The 24,998-nt window shown below is 44.8% G+C and overlaps 1 protein-coding gene across 1 annotated transcript; it reads right to left on the minus strand.

Moving 5' to 3' along the window:
* Positions 1 to 8,830: 8,830 nt before the first annotated feature.
* Positions 8,831 to 24,179, minus strand: ZNF329 (zinc finger protein 329). The gene is made up of 2 exons (XM_034986278.1): positions 24,052 to 24,179; positions 8,831 to 10,592 (listed from the first exon to the last, which is right to left on the minus strand). The coding sequence occupies exon 2, from the start codon at positions 10,530 to 10,532 to the stop codon at positions 8,967 to 8,969; it is 1,566 nt and encodes a 521-aa protein (XP_034842169.1). The 5' UTR covers positions 10,533 to 10,592; positions 24,052 to 24,179; the 3' UTR covers positions 8,831 to 8,966.
* Positions 24,180 to 24,998: the final 819 nt, after the last annotated feature.

Raw genomic sequence — 24,998 nt, forward strand, 5'->3', positions numbered from 1 at the left:
AACCGACTGAGCCACCCAGGTGCCCCATGATTTTATTTATTTAAGAGAGAGAGAGCATGAGAAGGGGGAGGGTCAGAGGGAGAAGCAGACCCCCCGCCGAGCAGGGAGCCCGACGCGGGGCTCGATCCCGGGACTCCGGGTTCATGACCTGAGCCGAAGGCAGTCGCTCAACCGACTGAGCCACCCGGGCGCCCAAGGTCTCTATCTTTGTTTTTTGTTTGTTTTTGTTTTTTGGTTTTTTTTTTTAAGCAGACTCCCTGCCGAGCAGGGAGCCCGACGCGGGGCTCGATCCCGGGACTCCAGGATCACGACCTGAGCCGAAGGCAGTCGCCCAACCGACTGAGCCACCCAGGTGCCCCATGATTTTATTTATTTAAGAGAGAGAGAGCATGAGAGGGGGGAGGGTCAGAGGGAGAAGCAGACTCCCCGCCGAGCAGGGAGCCCGATGCGGGACTCGATCCCGGGACCCGAAGGCAGTCGCCCAACCGACTGAGCCACCCAGGCGCCCGCAGTTCTTAATTTTAATGTAGACAGGCTTATCAATTACCCTTGGCTTGGTTAAGAAACGTTTGCCTATGCCAAGATCACAAAGATGTTCTGTATTTTCATCTGAACTCGATCGTTTTGCCTTTCACATTTAGAGCTACAATCCTCAGGAACTGATCTTTGTGGATAGTAGGGGTCAGCAAACCACGGTAAATCCACCTGTTTTTGTATGGTTGGTTAAGGATGGTTTTTATATCTTTGAATGTTGAAAAAAATAAAAATAATAGTATTCATGGCACATGAAAATTATATGAAATTCAAATTTCAAAATCCATGAATAAAATTGTACTGGAATGCAACCATGCTCAGTTGCTTACAAATTGTCTGTAGCCGCTTTCACACTACAACAGTTGAGTTTAGTACTTGTAGCACAGACCATATGATGTGCAAAGCCTAAAATATTATCTTACCCTTTACAAAAAAGTTTGCTAACCCCTGACGGTATAGTGAGGTATGATCACTGGATTTTAGCTATTTAAAATGTTTGCAAAACCAGAAGATATTACTTCATACCCACTAGGATATCTATAATCTAAAAGATGATAAAAAGCATTGAAAAGAATGTGGAGAGGGCGCCTGGGTGGCTCAGTTGGTTAAGCGACTGCCTTCACCTCAGGTCATGATCTTGGAGTCCCTGGATCGAGTCCCGCATCGGGTTGGCAGGGAGCCTGCTTCTCCCTCTGACCCTCCCCCCTCTCATGTGCTCTCTCTCTCATTCTCTCTCTCAAATAAATAAATCTTTAAAAAAAAAAACAAGGAAAGAAAAGAATGTGGAGAAATCAGAACACTTAGACACTGTTGGTGGGAATCTAAAATGGTACAGTTGTGAACAAGTTTGGCAATCCCTCAAAAGCTTAAACAGAGAGTTACCATGTAACCCAGCAGTTCCAATCCATAGTTATCCAGTCAAGAGTGTTGAAAGCATAAATCCACACAAAAACTTGTACATGAAGGATCATAGTAGCATTATCCATAATAGCCAAAAATTGGAAACCAACCATGTCTGTTCACGAATGGATAAACAAAAGGTGATATATCCACACAATGGATTATTATTCAATCATGTAAAGAATGAAGTGCTGACACATGATTCAACATGGATGAACACTGACAACATAATGCTAAATGAAATAAGTCAAAAGAGGACCACATATTTTATGATTCCATTTATATGAAATGTCCAGAGTAGTCAAATCTGTGGAGACAGAAAGTAGATTAGTGGCTGCCAGGGGCTGGGAGAAGAAGAAGGAGGGAAAAGCAAGCTCCCCATGAGGAGGGAGCCCAAAGGGGAGCTCGAACCCAGGACACTGGGGATCACGACCTGAGCCAAAGGCAGACACTTAACCGACTGAGCCACCCAGGCGCTCCTAACTTTTTTTTCCCACCTGAATGTTGTTTAATCTATTTTACCAGAAATGACGACTGATTCAGTTAAATTCCTTTGGTCACTATAAGCTTAGATGTCCATTTACTTACGTCTTTGCTATTTTTTTCTCCTGGGACGTGGTTATACACACTCTCAATCTGTTTATCTTTTGGGGTCTCAAATGTTGCCCTTGTAAATGTGGATTTTTTATTTGGCAAAGGCAGCCTCATACCCCATACCCACCTTTTCTCCAGTGAGGCAATTTCCCCAATTGTTTCCCATGAAGGGATTCCAATGGCTTTGTTGCCCCTCCCTGGTATTTAACAGGTAGAGGGAGTCTCTCCTCCCTAAATCCTGTTCTCTCTTGGTCCATAATATCACCACACACCGTGGCTTCCCTCCTCCCTCCTAAGCCATTTCTTCTTCATCTGGCTGCCTCCTTTCAGTTTTTCCCATGACCAGTTGCTTCTTCGGTCACCATTCTGAGTGTTCACTTAACGTAATCAGTTCTACAAAGCTCTTGCCTACCTCATCCTGCCGGCTCCCCTCATCTCTTCCTCTCTGATGCCCCTACATTCCCTGCTGCATCAGTACATACTGCTCTCTGTGAGGCAGTCTTCCCTCCCTTGGTTAACCTCTCCTCCTCTTACAGCTCACACTGATGTTTTCATGATTGTTTGATAAATAAATGCCCATCTTGCTCTCTAGCTGGACAGCTCCATGAGGATGGACATGTTGTTGTCTTTCACAGGGGATAATGTGCCAACATGTGAGACACGCACCAAATGTGTTGATTTGAATGAACTGGAAGATATATTCCAAGATATTAATAATGATTGCTCCCCAAATATAAATATTTGAATAAAGATATTCACCAAATATTTGCTGACTTGAATGAATTGGAAGGCATATTCCAAGATACTAATAATGATTACTGGTAACAAGGGAGATTCTGGATGCAATTTCTTAATTTCGTATTTTTCTGTATATCCCAAGCATTTTTTTTTTCAGTGAGGAAGAATTACTTTAGAAACAGGAAACAACAGGGGCGCCTGGGTGGCTCAGTTGGTTGGGCGACTGCCTTCGGCTCAGGTCATGATCCTGGAGTCCCGGGATCGAGTCCCGCATCGGGCTCCCTGCTCGGCGGGGAGTCTGCTTCTCCTCCCTCTGACCCTCCTCCCTCTCCTGCTCTCTGTCTCTCGTTCTCTCTCTCTCAAATAAATAAATAAAATCTTTAAAAAAAAAGAAAAAAAAGAAACAGGAAACAACAGAGATATGCACCCAGGATATGACTGTTCACTGGTGCTGGCTCACCTCCATCTAACTTAGTTCAACAAACACTGGGCATCTGCTGCAGTATTCTAAAGGCCAGGGACACAAGAGAAACCAAAACAAGATGTTTACACGACAGCAGGAGAGACAAACAAGTACAACGCCATCATGTATCAGTCGGTTGGCAGTCAATGCCTTGGAGATACATAAAGCAGGGAACGAGGATGGGGGAGTGAGTGCGTGTTGGGCAGGGGCAGTCTCTCTTAAATAGAAAAGTCAGGAAAGGACTCACTGAAAAGTGATGTCTGAGTAATGAATTGCAGGTGACGAAGTGATCCCAAAGGTATTGGGGGAAGAGGATCCCCACAAAGTCAAGTGATTGCAGAGGCCCTGAAATAACATGCCTGGCATTTGAGGAATACCAGGGAGGCCACTGAGACTGGAACGGAGTAACTAAGGGGAATATGAGAAGGGGCCAGGGAGGTGACAGTAACATCAATTAAAACACTGCCAGGCCATGGGGCGCCTGGGTGGCTCAGTTGTTAAGCGTCTGCCTTCGGCTCAGGTCATGATCCCAGGGTCCTGGGATCGAGCCCCGCATCGGGCTCCCTGCTCCGCGGGAAGCCTGCTTCTCCCTCTCCCACTCCCCCTGCTTGTGTTCCCTCTCTCTCTGTGTCTCTGTCAAATAAATAAATGAAATCTTAAAATATATATATATATATTAAAAAAAAAAAAAAAACAAACCAAAAAACAACGACAACAAAAACCCACACATTGCCAGGCCAAAGACATGATGATGTAATATAACTGAGATAACCTGTATTATGGTTAAAGATACTTGCTGCCTCTCCCCCAGTAAGGATTACACATCCCTGCCCCAGTGACTTCAGGCTTGGTTATGGACTTGCTTTGACAAGGACATGGAGTGGAAGTGCAGGTGCCATTAATGAGCTTTCAGAGCCCCTACATGAGTCCACCCGTCCTCCTTTCCCTCTACCATGAGATCAGCAATGCAGAGGAAGAGGCTGCTCCCCACCCGAGTGAAGGCAACATGGAGTAGAGCACTGGCATTACAAGCCCGTAAGATTTTTGCTGCCACTTGTTAATGCAGCATAACTTACCTTAAGCTGACTGATACAACAAGCCATCAGAAGTACTGCTTTTCTGGGGGGTGCCTGGGTGGCTCAGTCATTAAGTGTCTGCCTTCGGCTCAGGTCATGATGTCAGGGTCCTGGGATCGAGCCCCGCATGGGGCTCCCTGCTCAGCGGGAAGCCTGCTTCTCCCTTTCCTGCTCCCCCGACTTATGTTCCCTCTCTTGCTGTCTCTGTCAAGTAAATAAATAAAATCTTAAAAAAAAAAATACTGCTTTTTTTAAAAAAAGATTTATTTATTTGAGAGACGGAGCACGCGCGCACGCATGCAAGCAAGCACAGGAAGGGGCAGAGGGACAGGGAGAAACCCCAGCAGACTCCCTGCTGTGCTTGGAGCCTGACGTGGGGCTTGATCCCACGACCCCAAGATCACAACCTGACCAGAAACCAAGGGTCAGATGCCCAACCAACTGCACCACGCAGGGGACCCAAAAGTACTGCTTTAAGGTTACAATTCAGAATGACAAAAATAAAAATAAAATTGACATTTCAAGCGTTGGCAAGGATACAGATCAACAGAAAGTCTCGACTGTTACTGCGGGAAAGCAAAATGCACCACCACTTTGGAAAGGAACTTTGCAGTTTCGTACAAAGTTCAAAATAGACACCATATGACCCAGCAATTGCACGCCTAGGTATTTACCCAAGAGAAATGAAAACCTGTTAGAGACTGAATGTTTGTGCCTTGCCCAAACTCATATTGAACTCCTAACCCACAATGGGCTGGTATTTGGAGGTGGGGCCTCTGGGAGGTGATTAGATCTGAGGGTGGAGCCCACACGAATAGGATTAATGCCCTTATAAGACACCCCTGAGAACTCTCTGACCCTTTCCACCATGAGGACACAGTGAGAAGACAACTAATCTGTGAACAAGGAGGCAGGCACTCTCTCACCAGACGCCAAATCTGCCAGTGCCTTAATTTTGCACTTCGCAGTCTCCAGAACTATGAGAAGTGTTTGTTCTTTAAGCCACTCAGTCTATTTTAGCTTGTTATGGCAGCCTGAATAGACTAAGACATACAGACAATTTTGAACTGTATTTCAGACCTGGGCTCCTGGAGAAATTCCCTCACCCCCCTGTGTTCCAAGAAATGCAAAAAGCCCACCTGCTCTCACATATTCCAAGTAAGACCCAGATAGACAGGGGCTCCACACTTCCTCAATTACTCCATCCTTCCTCATGTCTCCCATAAGACTCATGGATGACTCCCTTTTTTATCTGACTCTACAGAAGTCCAGGCCCCCTTTCCTTTCTTTAAGATTTTATTTATTTATTTGACAGAGACAGACACAGCAAGAGAGGGAACACAAGCAGGGGGAGTGGGAGAGGGAGAAGCAGGCTTCCCATGGAGCAGGAAGCCCGACGTGGGGCTCGATCCCAGGACCCTGGGATCATGACCTGAGCCGAAGGCAGATGCTTAACGACTGAGCCACCCAGGCCCCCCTCTTCCTTTTCTTTGAAATATTACACATAAATGAATACAAAGACAGGTGTGGATTAATGGAAACTAGAAACATGGTGGCAACCATCACGAACATCCCATGTCTCCATATTGAATTAGCACATCTGGACCTCCCACACACATTCTTAGGCTATGGACTTCTTTTAGGATGCTGAAAGTTGCCTTTCCCCTCAGCCAAACTAGTGGACAGGAGGTGTAAAAAGAGGTAAGCGGCATCTCTTCCTTAACTTTTCTTAAATTTCCTTTCACTAAGGAATAGCTGTTCCTTAATTGGACTTAATTTTCCAGACTAGCTCTGACAGGGCTGTGTGGATGCCCAAGGGGCACCTGGCTGAGCAGCCATGTCTACTCTCAAAGTAGACAGACACCACCAGAGGTTTTTTGTTTATTAATCCGTGTTTATTAACTTGCTGGAAAGCCAACAGACACTGAATACCTCACCAAACAGGAGCAGGGAAGGTTAAAGGTCTACAAGAACTAGAAAGGGAAGTGTTCGTTTCCTATGGCTGCTGTAACAAGTTACCACAAGCTTGGTGCCTTAAAAATACACACATTTATTCTCTTACAGTTCTGGAAGCCTGAAGTCCAAAATCACTTTCACCAGGATAACAAGGTGTCAGCAGGGCTGGTTCCTTCTGGAGGATGTACATGGAGAATTAATTTCCCTGCCTTTACGACCTTCTAGAAGCTACCCACATTCCTTGCCTCATAACACCTCTCCCATCTTGAAATGCATTGATCTAACTTCTGGCTCCATCACCTCTCCTCTGACTCTGACCCCATATGTACCCCCGTGATGACATTGCCCCCACCAGATAACCCAGGATCATCTCCACATTGCAAGATCTGAAGGCCATTATTTAGCCTTCCAACAGGAATTCCTAATTGTTGTATTAAAGAATTGCAACCCAGCCTGTGGGAGGATGAAGGAGGTCTTGGGTCTGCACACATGGCTAGAACTAGTCATATAGGGGGCGCTTGGGTGGCCCTGTTGGTTAAGGACCTGCCTTCGGCTCAGGTCATGATCCCAGGGTCCTGGGATTGAGCCCCACCGGGCTCTGTGCTCAGCTGGGAGCCTGCTTCTCCCTCTCCCCCCTACTTGTGCTCTCTCTCTCCCTCTCTTTCTCTCAAATAAAATCTATAAAAACAAACAAACAAAAAAACAGTCATATTGACCATGAGTCGGGCAGGGCTTTTAAGGGGTGATGCATCAGACTCCTCACAGTCCACTGATCTCACAAATTCAGCTGTTAGCCCTACTGTACCCAGGTGTAGTATCTCCAAAGCAAATGAAGAGTTTTCCTTCTACACTGCCCCAAGGAACTCCTTTTCCTAACTAGTCTAGAAGGGAAGTGTAAATTGGCAGTGGCCCTGCTGGACTCTCAGGAAGGAGCAAGCAAAAAGAGCACAAGAAGAGAGAAAAAGGGCAGGTGATAATTTTCTATAATGCTTGTGTTAGTTCTTCTTTAAAGATTTTATTTATTTGAGAGAGAGAGAGAGAGAGAGCACAAGCAGGGGGAGGGGCAAAGGGAGAGGAAGAAGCAGGCTTCCCACTGAGCAGGGAGCCCGATGCGGGGCTCCATCCCAGGACCATGGGATCATGATCCAAGCCGAAGGCAGATGCTCAACCAACTGAGCCACCGAGGCGCCCTGCTTGTGTTAGTTTTCTATTGCTGCCATAACAAATTACCACAAACTTAGCAGCTTAAAAAAACACTTTATTACCTCACAGCTTTTATTCAGTGACTCTCAAGGGGAGCCATTCCCAGGGCTTTGAGGCCATGCCATCCAGCCTAAGCAGCTCTCACGTGGCCAGCACTGTTATTTCCACAGGTGGGATGTTCTGAGATCATCCTAGACCTCTCTGTAGCCTCCTACTCTACATTTTCTGAGACCCATCCTCTCCTCACAATGACACCTCCAAGTCCCAAAGAAGGAAATTATTCTTATGCCCTGGGCCATCAGATGCTCTCACTCGAGAGAAACTTCTTCCTGGATGTTCCCCATCTGTGCTTAAAGTTGCCCTGTGACCCTGACCTAGCTCCTTCTGGTAAAAAAAGGTCCAAAGAAACCCAAAGTTGGCCTCGCTCTGGCTTCCTCTTTCTATTACTTATCAAATTATTATAGCAACAATGTATGGCTTATAATAGAGAAAAAAAAAAACGTACACAATTGTAGGCCCCTAAGAAAACCACGTTTATTTCTCCATGACCAACATCCAATCTACATCCATACGTGCACATACCTCTACATGGCTGGAATAACAGCAAGTCTTCTATTTTATGCCTCTTTTATTGTTGTTGTTGCCTGCCATATTATACGCATTTTCAACATGGTAACAAAACCTTCATAATTATGGTTCAGCATGACTGCATAAAACAAATTAGAAATGTCCTAGATGAACAATAGGGGGAGGTGGTATCAATCACAGGAATTCATTTCCACAACTAAAGTGGCGCATCACATTTCTCAACAGCAGCCCTTTCCATCTTAGTACGAGCCGGCTTCAGTCTTAACAGGGACAATTTCATTGTTCATTCTCAAGCAACGTCATCCGGCTGCCCATTCTGAAACAAATCTTCAGCATCCGACAGGATTGTAACATAGGCAGACATACAAACAGCAAAATCTAACTACAATTCTGTGGTTGCCAAGGGGTGGAAAACTGTGTGCAGTCTATCACCAGGATGTCTTCGCTGACACAGAGTAGACAGTAAGAGCTGCCAAAAGCTTTTCTCACTGATTATACTTGATCCTAGTAAGAGTTTGCTTATGTACAAGGCAGACATTCCTTATTAAAGGATTCCACATACCAATTACTTACTGAATACATTCACAGGTTCTTTACTGTTTAAGCACTCTGATGCATCTCCAGGGAATTATCTTCTTGACATTCACAGATTTTATTCCAGTGTGCCCTATTACACTTGGTATTGGCTGCATCATTCCTGAAGCCTTGTCCACATTTATTCCCATCCTGTTTTCCCCAGGAGTTCCTTATTGTTTAGATTTAACAGTATGGCTAAGGAATGCCTCACATTCATCAATTCACTGGATAGCTTAAAGAACTCTTCTCTGCTGATAGGGAAGAGTCACCCCTGAAGACATTCCTCCTTCACACAGCTTTTTGAGACCAAGTCAGGGGACAAATGCGGCCCACATTCATTATGTTTCCATGGGTTGCTCTCCAGAGTGTGTTCTCTGATGTCGGATGAGGGACGAGCTCCTTCTGAATGTTTTTCCACACTGAGGACACTGACTGGGGCCCTCCCTGTTGTGGAGTCTCTGATGTACCGCCAGGTGAGAGTTCTGCTTGAACGACTTTCCACATTCAGGACACTGGTATGGGGTCTCCTTTGTGTGAATTCTCTGGTGCTTGGTCAGACAGGAGCTATCCCTGAAAGCTTTGCCACACTGATTACACTCATAGGGCTTCTCACCAGTATGAGTCCTCTGGTGCCGGATAAGGCCAGCAATGTTCCTAAAAAGTTTCTGACACTGGTTACAGCCATAGGGCTTCTCACCAGTATGAATCCTCTGGTGCCGGATGAGGTAAGCACTCTCAATGAAGGTTTTCCCACACTCTTTACATTCGTAGGGTTTCTCCCCAGAGTGGATTTTTTGATGTACAATGAGGTGAGAATTTCGGTTGAAGGATTTCCCGCACTCCACACATTCAAAGGGCTTCTCTCCAGTGTGAGTCCTCTCATGTTGGGTAAGGTATGAGCCATCCCGGAAAGCCTTTCCACATTTGCTACATTCATAGGGCTTCTCCCCGGTGTGGATTCTGAGATGCACAGTGAGATGGGAGATGTCGGTAAAAGGTTTCCCACACTCATTACATCTATATGGTTTTTCTCCTGTATGAGTCCTTTGATGCAAGATCAGAGATGAATTTCGGTTGAAGGTTTTCCCACACTCTAGACATTCGTAAGGTTTCTCACCAGTGTGAATTCTCTGGTGTTGTGTGAGAGCTGACCCATCACTGAAGGCTTTCCCACATTTACTGCATTTATAGGGCCTCTCTCCGGTATGGATTCTTTGATGCACAATCAGGTTGTAGTTCTTGGAAAACGATTTTCCACATTCGTTGCAAGTATAAGGTTTCTCTCCAGTGTGAGTTCGGTGATGCAACACGAGAGAGGAGTTCCGTTTGAAGCATTTGCCACATTCAGTGCATTTATACAGTTTCTCTCCAAGGTGACCCTTCCTGTTTTCATTAAGAGATGAACTCAGGGTGAAGATGTCCCCAAAGTCCTTACCTTCATACACTTTCTTTCCTCTTTTTGCTATTTTTTGCTCACCAAGAGGGGTAAAATGGTTGAAAGATTTAACACTTTCCGTGTATTTATAGGGTTTCTCTCTCATCTGATCTCTTCCAAGTTGAAAAACTTCCACAGAATGGTTGAAGGCTTTTCCACATGAGTCACTGTCACCACTCCTCTTGGCTCCGTAATTTTTCTGACAACTGTGTAAAGCTGGGTCACAATCCAAACTTTTAATATCTGAGTCACATATATGAAAACCGTTTGCAGGTACTCTCTTAGATGGCAGCAGGTCTGAGCTTGCACTCAAATGCTCTTCAAGGCCAGAATATTCACAAATTGCTTCCTGAGCCCCTGGTTTCTCCTGAGTTAAACCTGATTGTCTCAAACGTCCCTCCCGGTTCTTACAGTCCCAATTATCACCTAGAATGGAAAGATGGGAGCCCTCTCTCATAAATCCTTCCATTTCCACGTCACAGGATGGTTCTTCAGAAATATTCTCTCATTTTCAGTCTCATGTCTCAGGCTGAAAAATAAACAATGAAAAAGACAGACTTAAGTACATAAAGCCATAACTGGAAGAGGAATAAAAATTTATAACAGGCCAGATGTGTGGATTCGTATTTTTATGTTTTTTTATTAATTTTTCCCCAGCTTACTTTTTTATTGGAATATATTTGACACACAGTGTTACATTAGTTTCAAGTGTAAGACAGTGATTTGACAAGTCTATACGTTATGCTAAACTCAGTGCAAGTACAGCCCCCATATGTCACCATATAACACTGAGTATACTCCCTGTGATGTACCTTTAATCCCCATGACTTATTCATGTCATAACTAGAAGCCTGTGCCTCAATCCCCTTCACCCATTTTACCCATCCCCCCACCCCTCCCCTCTGGCAACCATCAGGTTTGATCTCCTTATTTATTGTTCTGTTTCTACTTTCTGTTTGTTCATTTGTTTTTTAGATTCCCCAAAGTGAAATCATATGGTATCTGTCTTTCTCTGCTTGACTTACTTCACTTAGCATAATACCCTCTAGATACATCCATGTTGTCACAAACGGCAAAACCTCATCCTTTTTTATGCCTGAGTAATACTCCATTGTATATACATACCACATCTTTATCCATTCATCTGTCAGTGGGCACTTGGGTTGCTTCCATATCTTGGCTATTACAAATAATGCTGCAATGAACAGGAGGGCATACATCTTTTTCAATTAGTGTTCTGTTCCCTTTTTGGAGATAAATACCCAGTAGTGGAATTACTTCATCCTATGGCATTTTTATTTTTAAATTTTTTGAGGAAACTCCATACTGTTTTAGACAGTGGCTGAACCAATTTACATTTGTGGGTTTTTTGACTTTTTCAAGTTAACATCTGTACAAGGGGAAGGTAAAGTGAGAGTCAAGGGATGGAGCCAAGAACAGTACAGACAAATACCACCAAAAGAATGAAACTGAGATGTGGAGACCAGCAGCCAGGTGTCACTGCTCACAGAGCGGAACACCGTCTTGACTGTTGTGTGCTGGTCCCTGCCACCCACTGCCCATGTCAACAAATCAATACACATCTTCAAAGCCCCAACTTCATCATGTGCTTACGACAGTGCTGAACGAGCGCTTTTCACCCCAGCTTTGTAGTCAGAGTTCTGTCTTCATGGATGGAACAAAGCACAAACTTGATGACCCAGAAGTTCTGAAAGTCCTGGATCTGTCAATGACCACCCTGTAAGGTTACTATGAGAGTTAGAGCATGTCTGATGCTGCCTCTGACCTGGGGAATGGACAGCATTCTGTAAGTGGCTGCCAGTGTCTCCACCATTACTGATCTTCCTCTAACCACCCCCTACCCCTTTGACTTCATGGTATCAAGACAACTGGTTCCTCATTTCTTTTAAGCAAAATGAAATTTTTTTTTTTTTTTTAATTTGAGAGAGAGAGAATGAGAGACGGAGAGCATGAGAGGGAGGAGGGTCAGAGGGAGAAGCAGACTCCCCGCCGAGCAGGGAGCCCGATGCGGGACTCGATCCCGGGACTCCAGGACCATGACCTGAGCCGAAGGCAGTCGCTCAACCAACCGAGCCACCCAGGCGCCCAGAAAGAAATATTTTTTAAAAAAAACTCTAGATGGAGAAAAACCCCAACATAAAATCAAAGTTTAAATTATGTAGGACACCTTCATGATCAACAAACAAAAACCATACAGATAAGGATTAACAAATTTAATATCAACATTTTAAATTTCCAAACAAAAACACAGTAAGAACCAAAACACAGGTGGCAAATGAAGAAATAATATCATAAAATATAAAAGAGAAAAAGGAACAGTGCCCAAGATCTAGAAAGAATTCTTACAGAATAGCACAAAAAAAGGGGGAAAGGGACACAAAAAGGCACTTCATAAAAAATACAAATATCCTGAAAACAGGAGTATCTGCTCATTCTCACCATCATTCAGAAAATCACAAACTGAAACGTTAAGAAGACATAATGTACACTTTTCATATGCGTAAAAATAAAACAAGGCATGAGAATATAAAGCTTAGGCACCTCATGGAAGAAGAGTATTAGTGGGCACGTAAAGTGGTCAGTCCACTCAGTGTAACATGGCTGCAGCATCAAAACATAAAATGGGCACATTCCACTGCCCAGCACTGCCACCTGTAGGCATCTCAGACTCAGGAAACATGAGCCCAAGCATAAATGGGTATCAGTCTATACCTAAGGAGACATTCTTGAAGACCAGCAGAGAGAAGACAGAACACTGGTGAGGGAGTAAAAACTATCATGACGGATCACTTGATAGCAAAAATATCTACCTGAAAATAATGGAAGGTTTTTTTTTAAAGTGCTGTGGTGGGGGGCGCCTGGGTGGCTCAGTCGTTAAGCGTCTGCCTTTGGCTTCAGGTCATGATCCCAGGGTCCTGGGATCGAGCCCCACACGAAAACATGTGTATGCAACAGACACACCTAAAGCAAAAGCAAAAGTCTGGGAGAGACAAAAGCTAACCAAAGATTTTATGGTTCTCTGCCAACCAATGATAAACTTGAAGTATAACAGGGCAACAGAACAATGGCAAAAATGTCTGTATTAACAGCATGCCTCAAAACAGAAAAATGTCAGCCAGGACTGTAAATCAGAATCAGCAAATTCAACTGTACTGGGAGCTTTTAATGAACCTCATTCAGAAATGAAAATTCAGAAAAACTGATAGAGAAGCAGGAGAGAATGTAATTAACTAGCCTGATCCAACAGTTGGATGAAGAGCCGTAACAACAACTAAAGCCAAACAAAGCTTTCTGGGTGCACGTGGAACCTTTGCTAACACTGACAATAAACCAGGCCAAAGAACAAGTTCAACCAAGACCAGACCACAGTATGCCACAGGCCACACAGTCTTTTTTTTTTTTTTTTTTTTAAGATTCTTATTTGAGAGTGAGCGAAAAAGAGAGAGAGAGCACAAGTGTGCAGGGGGAAGCAGACGGAGAGGGAGACGAAAACTCCCCTCTGAGCAGGGAGCCTGATGAGGGGTTCAATCCCATGACCCTGGGATTATGACCTGAGGTGAAGGCAGACGCTTAAACGACTGAGCCACCCAGGCACCCTAGACCATAGCCTCTTAACTAGAAACGTGGTCAAGTTAAGAACCAGTAGCAGAAAGAAAACCAAATACAAGAAAAACATTAAGTAAAACAAACTTCTATTTATTGGGAAAAACAAAAACCTATTTCTCAGGAATTCAGAGTTCAAAGGGAAATCTCAACAGAAATTAGAAAAACACCTAGAATCAAACTGAAAAATGGAAATGGTATATCTCAAAACATGTGGCAAATGAGGATGCAGTTAACACAGTTCCTCAGAAAATGTTGGCCTTTACTGCTTATGTTAAAAAAGAAGAAGACTGAAGGTTAATGAGTCACGGTTCAAGACTTAAGGGAAAGAATTAAGGAGTAAGCCAAAAGGAAGTAGAAGGAAGGTGATAATAAAGGTAACAGCAGAAATTAAAGAACAAAATAAAGAACATCCAAGAAGATAAAGAAAACCAAGTCTGTTATTTGAAAAGACTAACGAAAGACGTACTTTGACGAGAGTGACTCCCCAAAAAGAGGAGGTACACATTAGTGATATCAGTTATGAAAAGGGTATTTAACTAAGAAACAGAAGACAGTTACCAAAATGGTAACATTGGATTTATCCTAAGAACGTAAGAATTGTAAAATATTAAAATGTCGATTTATGTATTCCCCATTATTTTCAGATAAAAGTAAAAAATAGTCCCCTGCACCCTGTCCCAATAAGTTAAGAAAGTAATTTGAGGAAATCTCACCCAGACTCATGCTCAAACTGCTCTCAGATTCAAGTAGTAGACCCTTTAGCCTGTATCAATAAATTCAGAAAGTGCTTTAAGGAAAGCTCCAATTCTTGATGAAAATTCTTAATGATTAGGGACACAAGGAATCAAGGTAAACATCACACCTAATGTGAAAACATCAGATTTGTTCACTTTGAAGCCAAGACCAAGACCCCAGAAGCCTGCTACATCCACAGCATTCAACAGTAATATGGAGGGGCTAGCCGGTCAGGAGGACCACATCCCAAGATTTCACTCCTGAACATTATGAGTTCCTCACCTACAAAAAAGGTCTCCTAAGGCTGCCCTGCCACCATACTGCATGTTTCCCATACTGGGACTTCTGAGTAGACTGGGGCCTGGATGGCCTGTGGTTATCCTGTGAAGACAAGATATAGAGAGTACCTTCATACAGGTCTGTAGGGGAAGGATGCATGTGTGTACTTAAAAGAAATGAGTCAGACATATATACACGATGATACCACTTGGGGAAATTTTTAGACACAAATATTCTGGAAGTAATGCCCTGGCAAGACACCTACCAAAGCTGTGATCATGACTATCTTGGGACATGGAGAATGGGCCTTGAAAAGCAAAGGGAACATCTGCTCAATCTATAATAGCTATTTCCTTGATTGCAGTAAGAGTTAGATACCACTAAGAAAGTGAAATGACAACCCATCAAATGGGAGAAAATATTTACAAAGCATATGTCTAATAAAGGACTCCTATACAGGAGATACAAAAAACTCTTACAACTCAATAACAAAACAACCCAAATTTTAAAAGTAGGCAATGGATGTGAACAGACATTTCTCCAAAGACATACAGATGGCCAATAAGCACATGAAAAGATGATCATCATCACTGTCATTAGGGAAATGCTAATCAAAACCACAGTGAGATACCACTTCACAACCATGAGTGTGGCCAATAAAAAAAAAAAAAAAAAAAAAAAAAAAAACAGACAAAAACAGGGCACCTGCCTGGCTCAGTTAGTTGAGCAAATGACTCTTGGTTTTGGCTCAGGTCATGATCTCAGGGCCGTGGGATCAAACCCCATGTCTGGGTCCATACGGAGTCTGCTTGGGATTCTCTCCCTTACATACATACATATATACATACATAAATAAGTAAATCTTAAAAAAAAGTTACACATAGTTTTGTGACCCAGCAACTCTACTCCTAGATATCTACTCAAGAAAAATGCAAACATATGTCCACACATAAACTTGTACATGAATTACAAGATAATAGCAGCACTATTCATAATAAACAAAAAGTGGAAACTCAAATAAATGTCCATCAACTGAGGAATGGCTAAACAAAATGTAGAAATCCACACAATGGAATATTCTTCAGCCACAAGAAGGAATGAATTACTAATACATGGTACAACAATATAGATAAACCTTAAAAACATTATGCTCAATGAAAGAACTCTGACATAAGCGAATACATAGTATATGATCTCATTTATATGAAACGTCCAGAACAAGCAATTACATATAGACAGAACATCAATTAGTGGTTGCCAGGAGCTGGAAGAAAAGGGGAATGACTATTAATGGGTATGAGGTTTCTTGTTGGCCTAATAAAAACATTTTGGAATTACACAGTGGTGATGGTTGTAAAACTCTGTGAATATACTAAAAACCACTGAATTGTGCACTTTTTAAAAAAGATTTTATTTATTTATTTGACAGAGAGAGCAAGAGAGCACAAGCAGGGGGAGCAGCAGGCAGAAGGAGAGGAAGAAGCAGGCTCCTTGCTGAACCGGGAGCCCGACAACGTGGGGCTCAATCCCAGGACCCTGGGATCATGACCTGAGCCAAAGGCAGACACTGAACTGACTGAGGCGCCCCTGAGTTGTGGACTTTGGATGAATCTTATGATATTATGAATTATATCTCAATAAACCTGTAATAAGTAAATTTATGCCTTCAAGAATGATGCCAGTAATCCTAAGCACAGATACGTCCCCTATAAGGGGACAAGTCCCTTCCACCCCGAACCAGACCTCTTGACCTTGGTAGTACTTCCACTGGGAGCATCTCGAAATCTGTGGAGGTGTTAGGTTGTCACAAAGACGCAGGCAGCAGGGAACACTAGCTAGCATCTGAAGAGCCCAGGCTGGGGATGTAGATTTGCTACCATGCTCAGGACCACCACATGATGCTTGACCACCCTATGGACCAACATCCCTGTAGGTATCAACCTGGGGTACCTTAGAATAGAACAATACTTCATGTGTTATAAGACACTAAGGAAAAATCATTTAGGAGAAGCAAACTAAAAAGAAATCAGGATACTGTCCTGAATTTATGGACTCATTCCCTATTCTACATCTCCTTGACAAAAACTCGCCATTTCAACTATACCCTCTGACAATGAGGCCCTGAGGCCCACAGTGCGATTACTGGGGGGGAAAAAAACGATCTGGGGCACCTGGGTGGCTCAATCAATTAAGTGTCTGCTTTCGGCTAAGGTCATGATCCCAGAATCCTGGGATCGAGTCCCTCATCGAGCTCCCTGCTTGGCAGGGAGTCTGCTTCTCCCTCTACCCCTCCCCCTTGCTTGTGCTCTCTCATGCTCTCTCTCTAATAAATAAATAAAATCTTAGGGGCGCCTGGGTGGCTCAGTCGTTAAGCGCCTGCCTTTGGCTCAGGTCATGATCCCAGGGTCCTGGGATCGAGCCCCACATCGGGCTCCCTGCTCAGCGGGAAGCCTGCTTCTCCCTCTCCCACTCCCCCTGCTTGTGTTGCCTCTCTCCAGCCTCTCTCTCTCTCTCTCTGTCAAATAAATAAATAAAATCTTTAAAAAATAAATAAATAAAAATACATAAGTAAATAAAATCTTAAAAAAAAAAAGAACAAATGATCACCAGTATACAGGAGGACATTAGGACAGACTTTCGGTAAATAATAATAGGGAATTTAACATAGGAATCACACGAATTCTGTTAATTAAGGTTGTTTTTAAAATATCTCAGGGTGCCTGGGTGGCTCAGTTGGTTGGGCGACTGCCTTCGGCTCAGGTCATGATCCTGGAGTCCCGGGATCGAGTCCCGCATCGGGCTCCCTGCTCAGCAGGGAGTCTGCTTCTCCCTCTGACCCTCTTCCCGCTCGTGCTCTCTGTCTCTCTCATTCTCTGTCTCAAATAAATAAATAAAATCTTAAAAAATAAATAAATAAATAAAATATCTCAGATTGGGGCACCTGGCTGGCTCAGAAGAACATTCGACTCTTGATTTTGGGGTTGTGAGTTCAAGCCCCACATTGGGTGTAGAGATTACATAAATAAGTAAAACTTAAAAAACAAATAAATATCTGATTATCGCCCTCCTACATACTTACGTACTACTACTTTTAGTAGTATAATACAAAATATATGTTGTAAAAATTCACCTTGATGCCATTCATGTATTTTGGGGGTTCCCTATTTCTCCCTCACTTTTCTTCTGACCCTTTGCTCAGATATCCACCATATCACTTGTCTAAAGCCCCAATATTACAAATTTTCCCCAGCCTGTCCTTCTCTTCCCATGGTCACCAAAGAAGGTGGTCTCCAAAGCTTTTTTACACACTGAATGTTGCCCCAGCACAGGCTGAGACTTTAGGTCTGAAGAATTGTTTTCTGTAATAAACTGATGCTGTTCCAGGCGATATCACAAGGGGTGGCTGATCCTTTGCCTGTGACTAAGTCCCAGCTCATCTGAACAGCCTGAGTTGCCTTACTGCATAAGTACTTAGAACCTGCTTCCACCAAAGTACTGTCTTTGTCCCTTTTCTATTTAATACACCTGGTCTGGGTCCACCTCTCCAGCCCTCATTGTTCCAGCAGCATCCACATACACCTCACCTCATTCAGTTTCACTCAAGGCAGTATTTTCTTACTGTCCTATTTGTCTTAACTCAAACCTTCAGCACTGGACTGCTTCCTATGTCTGCTAAGGTATTGTGCCCAAGCATTTAAATATAGAAATATACATTTTTATACAAATCTTTCCTTTTTTAAAAAAAAGATTTTATTTATTTATTTGAGAAAGTGAGCGAGAGAGAACAAGCAAGCATGAGCTGGAGAGGAGCAGAGGGAGAGGGAGCAGCAGACTCCCCACTGAGCAGGAAGCCTGATGATGGGCTCAATCCTGGGACTCTGGGATCATGACCTGAGCCGAAGGCAGATCGTTAACTCACTGAGCTAACCAGGGCCCCTGCCTTTCCTTTTACTGATTCTTTATATGCACATAAGACTTTAGGATTTTTAAGTTACATGGATATTTAATATTATCTATAAAATTCCTTTTATAGGGGCACCTGGGTGGCTCAGTTGGGTAAGCGTCTGCCTTCGGCTCAGGTCATGATCCTGGAGTCCCGGGATCGAGTCCCGCATCGGGCTCCCTACTCAGCAGGGAGTCTGCTTCTCCCTCTCCCACTCCCCCTGCTTGTGTTCCCTCTCTCGCTGTGTCTCTCTCTGTCAAATAAATAAATAAAATCTTTAAAAAAAAAAAAAATTCCTTTTATAGGTATTCCAGGATGGCAAAAGGCACACTGCAAACCACTGATCACAAAGAGTGAGCATTACACAAAAATTAACTCAAAATAGATCACAGGGGCGCCTGGGTGGCTCAGTCGGTTAAGCGACTGCCTTCGGCTCAGGTCACGATCCTGGAGTCCCGGGATCGAGTCCTGCATCGGGCTCCCTGCTCAGCGGGGAGTCTGCTTCTCCCTCTGACCCTCCTCCCTCTCGTGCTCTCTGTCTCTCATTCTCTCTGTCTCAAATAAATAAATAAAATCTTAAAAAAAAAAAAATAGATCACAAGCCAGGGGCGCCTGGGTGGCTCAGGCGGTTGGGCAACTGCCTTCGGCTCAGGTCATGATCCCAGGGTCCTGGGATCGAGCCCCACATCAGGCTCCCTGCTCAGCAGGAGCCAGCTTCTCCCTCTCCTCCCCACTTGTGCTCTCTCTCGCTATCTCTGTCACTATCTCTAATAAATAAAATCTTAAAATAAAAAATAGACCACAGGCCTAAATATGAAAGCTGAAATCATAAAATTCTTTTTTTTTTTTTAGATTTTTATTTGACAGAGAGAGCAAATACAAGCAGGGGTAGTGGGGGAGGGAGAAGCAGGCTCCCCACTGAGCAGGGAGGCCAACATGGGACTAGATCCCAGGACCCTGGAATCATGACCTGAGCCGAAGGCAAACGTTTAACCAACTGAGCCATCCAGGTACCCCTGAAATCATAAAATTCTTAAAAGAAACACAGGCATAGATTTTCAGAAACAGGTACAACACAAAAGTACAAGTGACCAAAAAAAAGTAGGTAAAACTGACTAATCAAAATTAAAATATTTGCGCTTCAAAGAACTTCACCAAGAAAGTGAAAAAAGAAAAAAAAAACCACACAACCCTTGGAGAGGTGTCTGGCTGGCTCAGTTGGAAGACGATGCAACTCTGAATCTCAGGATCATGAGTTCGAGCCCAACATGGGCTGTAGAGATTACTTAAATAAATAAAACTTAAAAAAAAAAACAGAATAGGATAAAATATTTGCAAATTATATATCTGATAAGGCACAGGTACCCAGAATAAATGAATCTTTTTTCTCTTTAAAGATTTTATATATTTATTTGGCAGATAGAAAGAGCGAGAGCAGCAAGCAGAGGGAGGGGGGAGAAGCAGGCTCCACGCTGAGCAAGGAGCCCAACTCGGGGCTCGATCCCAGGATGCAGGTGGCTCAGCTGCTTGAAGGTCTGCCTTCGGCTCAGACCCTGGGATCAAGCACCGTCAGGCTCCCTGCTCAGTGGGGAACCTGCTTTTCCTTCTCCCTCTTCCTCTCCCCCCCCCCCCTTGCTCTCTCTCTCAAATAAATAAAATCTTAAAAAAAATAAAAGATCAGGGGCGCCTGGGTGGGTAAGTCGGTTAAGCATCTACCTTTGGCTCAGGTCATGATCTCGGGATACTGGGTCAGAGCCCCGGGCTCTCTGCTCAGTGTGGAGTTGGCTTCTCCCTCTCACTCTCCCTCTGTGTGTTCTCTCTCTCTCTCCTCTCTCTGTCATATAAATAAATGAAATCTTTAAAAAAAGTAAAAGATCAATAACCCACTTAATAAAGGGGCAAAGGATCTGAACTGATAGTTCTCCAAAGAAGATACATAAATGCCCAAATAGGCACAACGAAAAGATGCTCAACACCATTAACTATTAGGGAAATGCATATCAATACCACATTGAGATACCACTTCACATCCAGTAGGATGGCTATGATCAGTTCCACTCCTAGGTAGTTATCAAGAGAAATGAAAACATACATCCACCAAAAATAAAAAGCATACATGAATATTTACAGAAGCATTTTTCATAATATCCAAAAAGTGGAAGCAACTCAAATGTCCATCTACTGATGAACTGATAAACAAAATGAGGTATATCCATACAATGAAACATTTCTCATTCATAAAAATGAGCTAGGTACTGATAGATGCTACGCTACTACACAGATGATCCTTGAAAACATTATGCTAAGTCAAAGAAGCCCCCAAAAGGACTATCTATTGTATGGCCATTTATATGAAATGTCTAGGATAGGCAAATGCATAGAGACAAAAAGTAGATTAATGATTCTCTAGGACTTGGAGGGATAAAAGAGATGAGGAGTGACTGCTAATGGGCATAGGCTTTGTTTTGGGGGATACTGAAAATATTTTAAAATTGATAGCAGCGATGGATGCACAAGCTAACGAGTATACTAAAAAACAATGAATTGTATACCTTAAACGGTGACTTGTATAGTATGTGAAATATATCTCAATAAAGCCATTTTTTTTTTTTTTATATATAAGGAGGCAGGGCACCTGGGTGGCGCGACAGATTCTTGGTTTCGGCTGGGGTCATAATCTCAGAGTCGATGAGCCCTACCTCGGGCTCCATGCTCAGTGCAGGGAGTCGGCTTGAGATTCTCTCCTCTGCCCCTCCCCCACACATATGTGCACTCGCATGCATGCACCTGCTCTCAAATAAATAAATAAATCTTTAAAAATGGGGGGGGGGGGGCTTTGAGTCCGCTGGGGTCAGAACCACCAGTTCAAACTACCTAGAATGTATCTGATACCTTACAACTTCACAAGAGAAGTAAGTTTTATAGGGATGTGCCAAACTTGTGTAGAATTCGATTCCCAGGCACTCACCTCTCAAGGGCTTTGTCCCCCAGTTTCAACAACCTGGCAGAGGGATCACTTGGGCTGGATGCCTGGATGTTTGACATCAGCAGTGCCAGACCTCAGCTGTCCAACCCCCTCCACATGGTTCCTGCCATTTCTGTGGACCACCCATGATAATGTGTACTTTACTTGTTTAAGTGATGCATTCCTTAACAAAAATAGTTTCCCACCAACTTTAGCTCTATCCTAATAAAGTCACCCACCTGACTACCAACTGTGATAAAGTGTGACTCCATTTTGATGAATGACTGTGACCAGTTTTCAAGCCTCCCCCTTCTCCTACTGCCCCACATGTAGGCAAGCTAACTAGAAAGCCTGGGTGCTTTCTCGTTGGTTTTAGCAGGACATTCACACCATGCAAGCCCCAATAAATGAAAGGCCATCCTCATCCAGTTCCACTCTCTAATCACAATTAAAGTCCAGCCAGTCTCCTTTTCCTGCTCTCTCAAGCTATTGTTGGATCACCCAGGAGTCTTACTAAGTGAGTAATAAACCTTTTACTCTCCTGGGAGGCGGGTATGTGTAAAAAATGTAAAAAGAGGGGCACCTGGGTGGCTCAGTCGTTAAGGGTCTGCCTTCAGCTCGAGTCATGATCCCAAGAGTCCTGGGTTTGAGCCCCCACATCAGGCTCCCTGCTCGGCGGGAAGCCTGCTTCTCCCTCTCCCACTCCCCCTGCTTGTGTTCCCTCTCTCGCTGTGTCTCTGTCAAATAAATAAAATCTTTAAAAAATAAAAATGTAAAAAGAGAATGTATGTGCACGTGTTTGCGGCAGGGAGAAAAGGAAAGCTAATGTGACAAAGTGTTAGTGACTTAAGAATCTGGATTGTTTTTTTTTGTTTAAAGGTTTTATTTGAGAGAGAGAGAGAATGAGAGAGAGAGCATGAGAGGGGAGAGGGTCAGAGGCAGAAGCAGGCTCCCCACCGAGCAGGGAGCCCGATGCGGAACTCGATCCCGGGACTCCAGGATCACGACCTGAGCTGAAGGCAGTCACTTAACCAACTGAGCCACCCAGGCGCCCGAGAATCTGGATTGTTTTACAAGTGTTCACTGAACTATTCCTCCCACTTTTCTGTGTGAGACCTTTTTTTTTTAAAGATTTTATTTATTTATTTGTCAGAGAGAGAGAAAGAACAAGCAGGGGGAGCAGCAAGCAGAGGGAGAAACAAGCTCCCCACTGAGCAGGGAGGCCAACACAGGGCTAGATCCCAGGACTCTGGGATCATGACCTGAGCCGAAGGCAGATGCTTAACTGAGCCACCCAGGCGTCCCCCCAATTTTTTTTTATTGATAAAGAATAACAGACCTTTCTGGGGTGATGGTAATTTTGATAAAGCTTTGGGTTCTATTTGTCAAAACTCATCCAGTGGCACAATTAAGATCTACGCATTTCACCATTTCACTGTAAGTCCATTTTGCCTCAAAAACTTCAAAAAGGGGGCGCCTGGGTGGCTCAGACGTTAGGCGTCTGCCTTCGGCTCAGGTCGTGATTTCGGGGTCCTGGGATCGAGCCCCACATCGGGCTCCCTGCTCGGCGGGAATCCTGCTTCTCCCTCTCCCACTCCCCCTGCTTGCGTTCCCGCTCTCGCTGTCTCTCTGTCAAATGAATAAATAAAATCTTTAAAAAACTTCAAAAAGCAGTAAGATGTTTGAGGGGGGAGCTCTGTAAAATCCGCAACTTACTTTAAATGTTACCCCACAAAATTAATGAACGGTTGAAAAGATGGACAGAGGAAAATATATGGGATAAAGCAAGTATAGCAGATGTTAATGGGTCGGCATAATGTCGCACAAGTACTTCCACTTCTCTGTACGTGTGAAAACCTTTTCCATGATCTACTGGGGGAAGAGGAGTTGAAAAAATGAACTACACCAAGGAACATGAAAATCAAACAGCCACCGAACAGGTGGAAAATCGCGGCCCCCGCTGGGAAGAGCAGGAGCTGACTTCGCAGCGATTAGGTGGAGGGAACAAACGGGACCTGACGCCTGCGGGGCTCGTGGGAAACGGCACAGGCCACTGGCGCAACGCGGCCACTGCGGCCTGAGACCCGCCGACGGGGACCCACCCACCACCAAGCCCCAGAGCGGTCGACCCAAGGTTCGCCCAGCGGCCGGGCGAGGACACCCGGCAGGCCGGGGCAAAACGAGCCCTGTGAAAGGCCCGGCCGGATCCGAGCGCGGGACCCGGGGGACGCGAAGGACAGAGCTGAGGCGTCCTCACCCTCCGAGGGCGTCCACATCCGCGGTAGAGGTTGCGTCCTCAGGCGCCGGGGCAGCCGTGCCCGGGCCGACCCGCGCCCCTGCGAGCCGGACGCGCCCACTCCCCTCGTGAAACCCGCCCGCGGTCGCGCCGCACACGCCACGCAGGACTCGGAGGACCTCTCCCCGCCTCAGCATACCCACCTGCTCACACACATCACCGTCCCGAGGGAAAGTGAGGCACCGAGAGGTCGAGGGCGCGGTGGGACTCACCTCCGGCCGGCAAACGGCGCAGCTCGAGGCGGCGGCCATGTTTGGGGCGGCTGCGCGTGCGCGCGCCGGGACCCGGATGTGTGCGTCCCAGGAGGCCCCGCGGCTCGCTGCGGCCGCGGCGGGTGGAAGCGGCTGTTTCCGGTCTCCAGCCGCGGGCGGGACCGTGCGGGGCCGTGCCCCTCCGCCTGGGCCGGGGTCGGCGGGGGTTCCGGACTCGTCCCCGCCCGACCTGCGTCCGCACCTCTCTCGGCCCCAGTCCCACCCGCGCTGGTCGGCGGAGGGAGTTCCCCGGTGGAGCCGCCCCTACGTTCCCTTTTATTTATTCACCCAATTGTGTATTGATCTCAATAGGGACTCACGGGTAATTTTTTGCCTCCTGTGGTTTTAATCGGACGCCGTCATTATTGTACAGCCTTATTTTTATTTACGGCATATTTTATCATTTTTTTAAAGATTTTATTTATTTTTATTTGATAGAGAATGAGAGAGAGAGAGAGAGCATGGGGGGGGTCAGAGGGAGAAGCAGACCCCCCGCCGAGCAGGGAGCCCGACGCGGGACTCGATCCCGGGACTCCAGGATCACGACCTGAGCCGAAGGCAGTCGCCCAACCGACTGAGCCACCCGGGCGCCCCTGGCATATTTTATAATTTTAAGTAACTTCAATTTTATACCATAATTTATTATTTATTTCTGAGAAAAATACGTTAAAATTCAGGTAAGTACACCTCAGTATTCGTGGACAGTGTAATTATTAATCGAAACAAGCTACACAGTGTTTTTTAAGATTTTATTTATTTATTTGGGAGAGAGTGAGAGAGCACAAGCAGGGGGAGTGGCAGAGGGAGAGGGAGAAGCAGGCTCCCCACTGAGCAGGGAG

Source organism: Mirounga leonina, unplaced genomic scaffold, assembly GCF_011800145.1.
Source record: "Mirounga leonina isolate KUSES-001 unplaced genomic scaffold, KU_Mleo_1.0 Mir_376, whole genome shotgun sequence".
Classification (NCBI taxonomy): Eukaryota; Metazoa; Chordata; class Mammalia; order Carnivora; family Phocidae; genus Mirounga; species Mirounga leonina.

Bases quoted from the DNA above. Each gene is read 5' to 3' on its own strand.
- ZNF329 (XM_034986278.1), bottom strand. From the start codon at position 10,532: ATGGAAGGATTTATGAGAGAGGGCTCCCATCTTTCCATTCTAGGTGAT.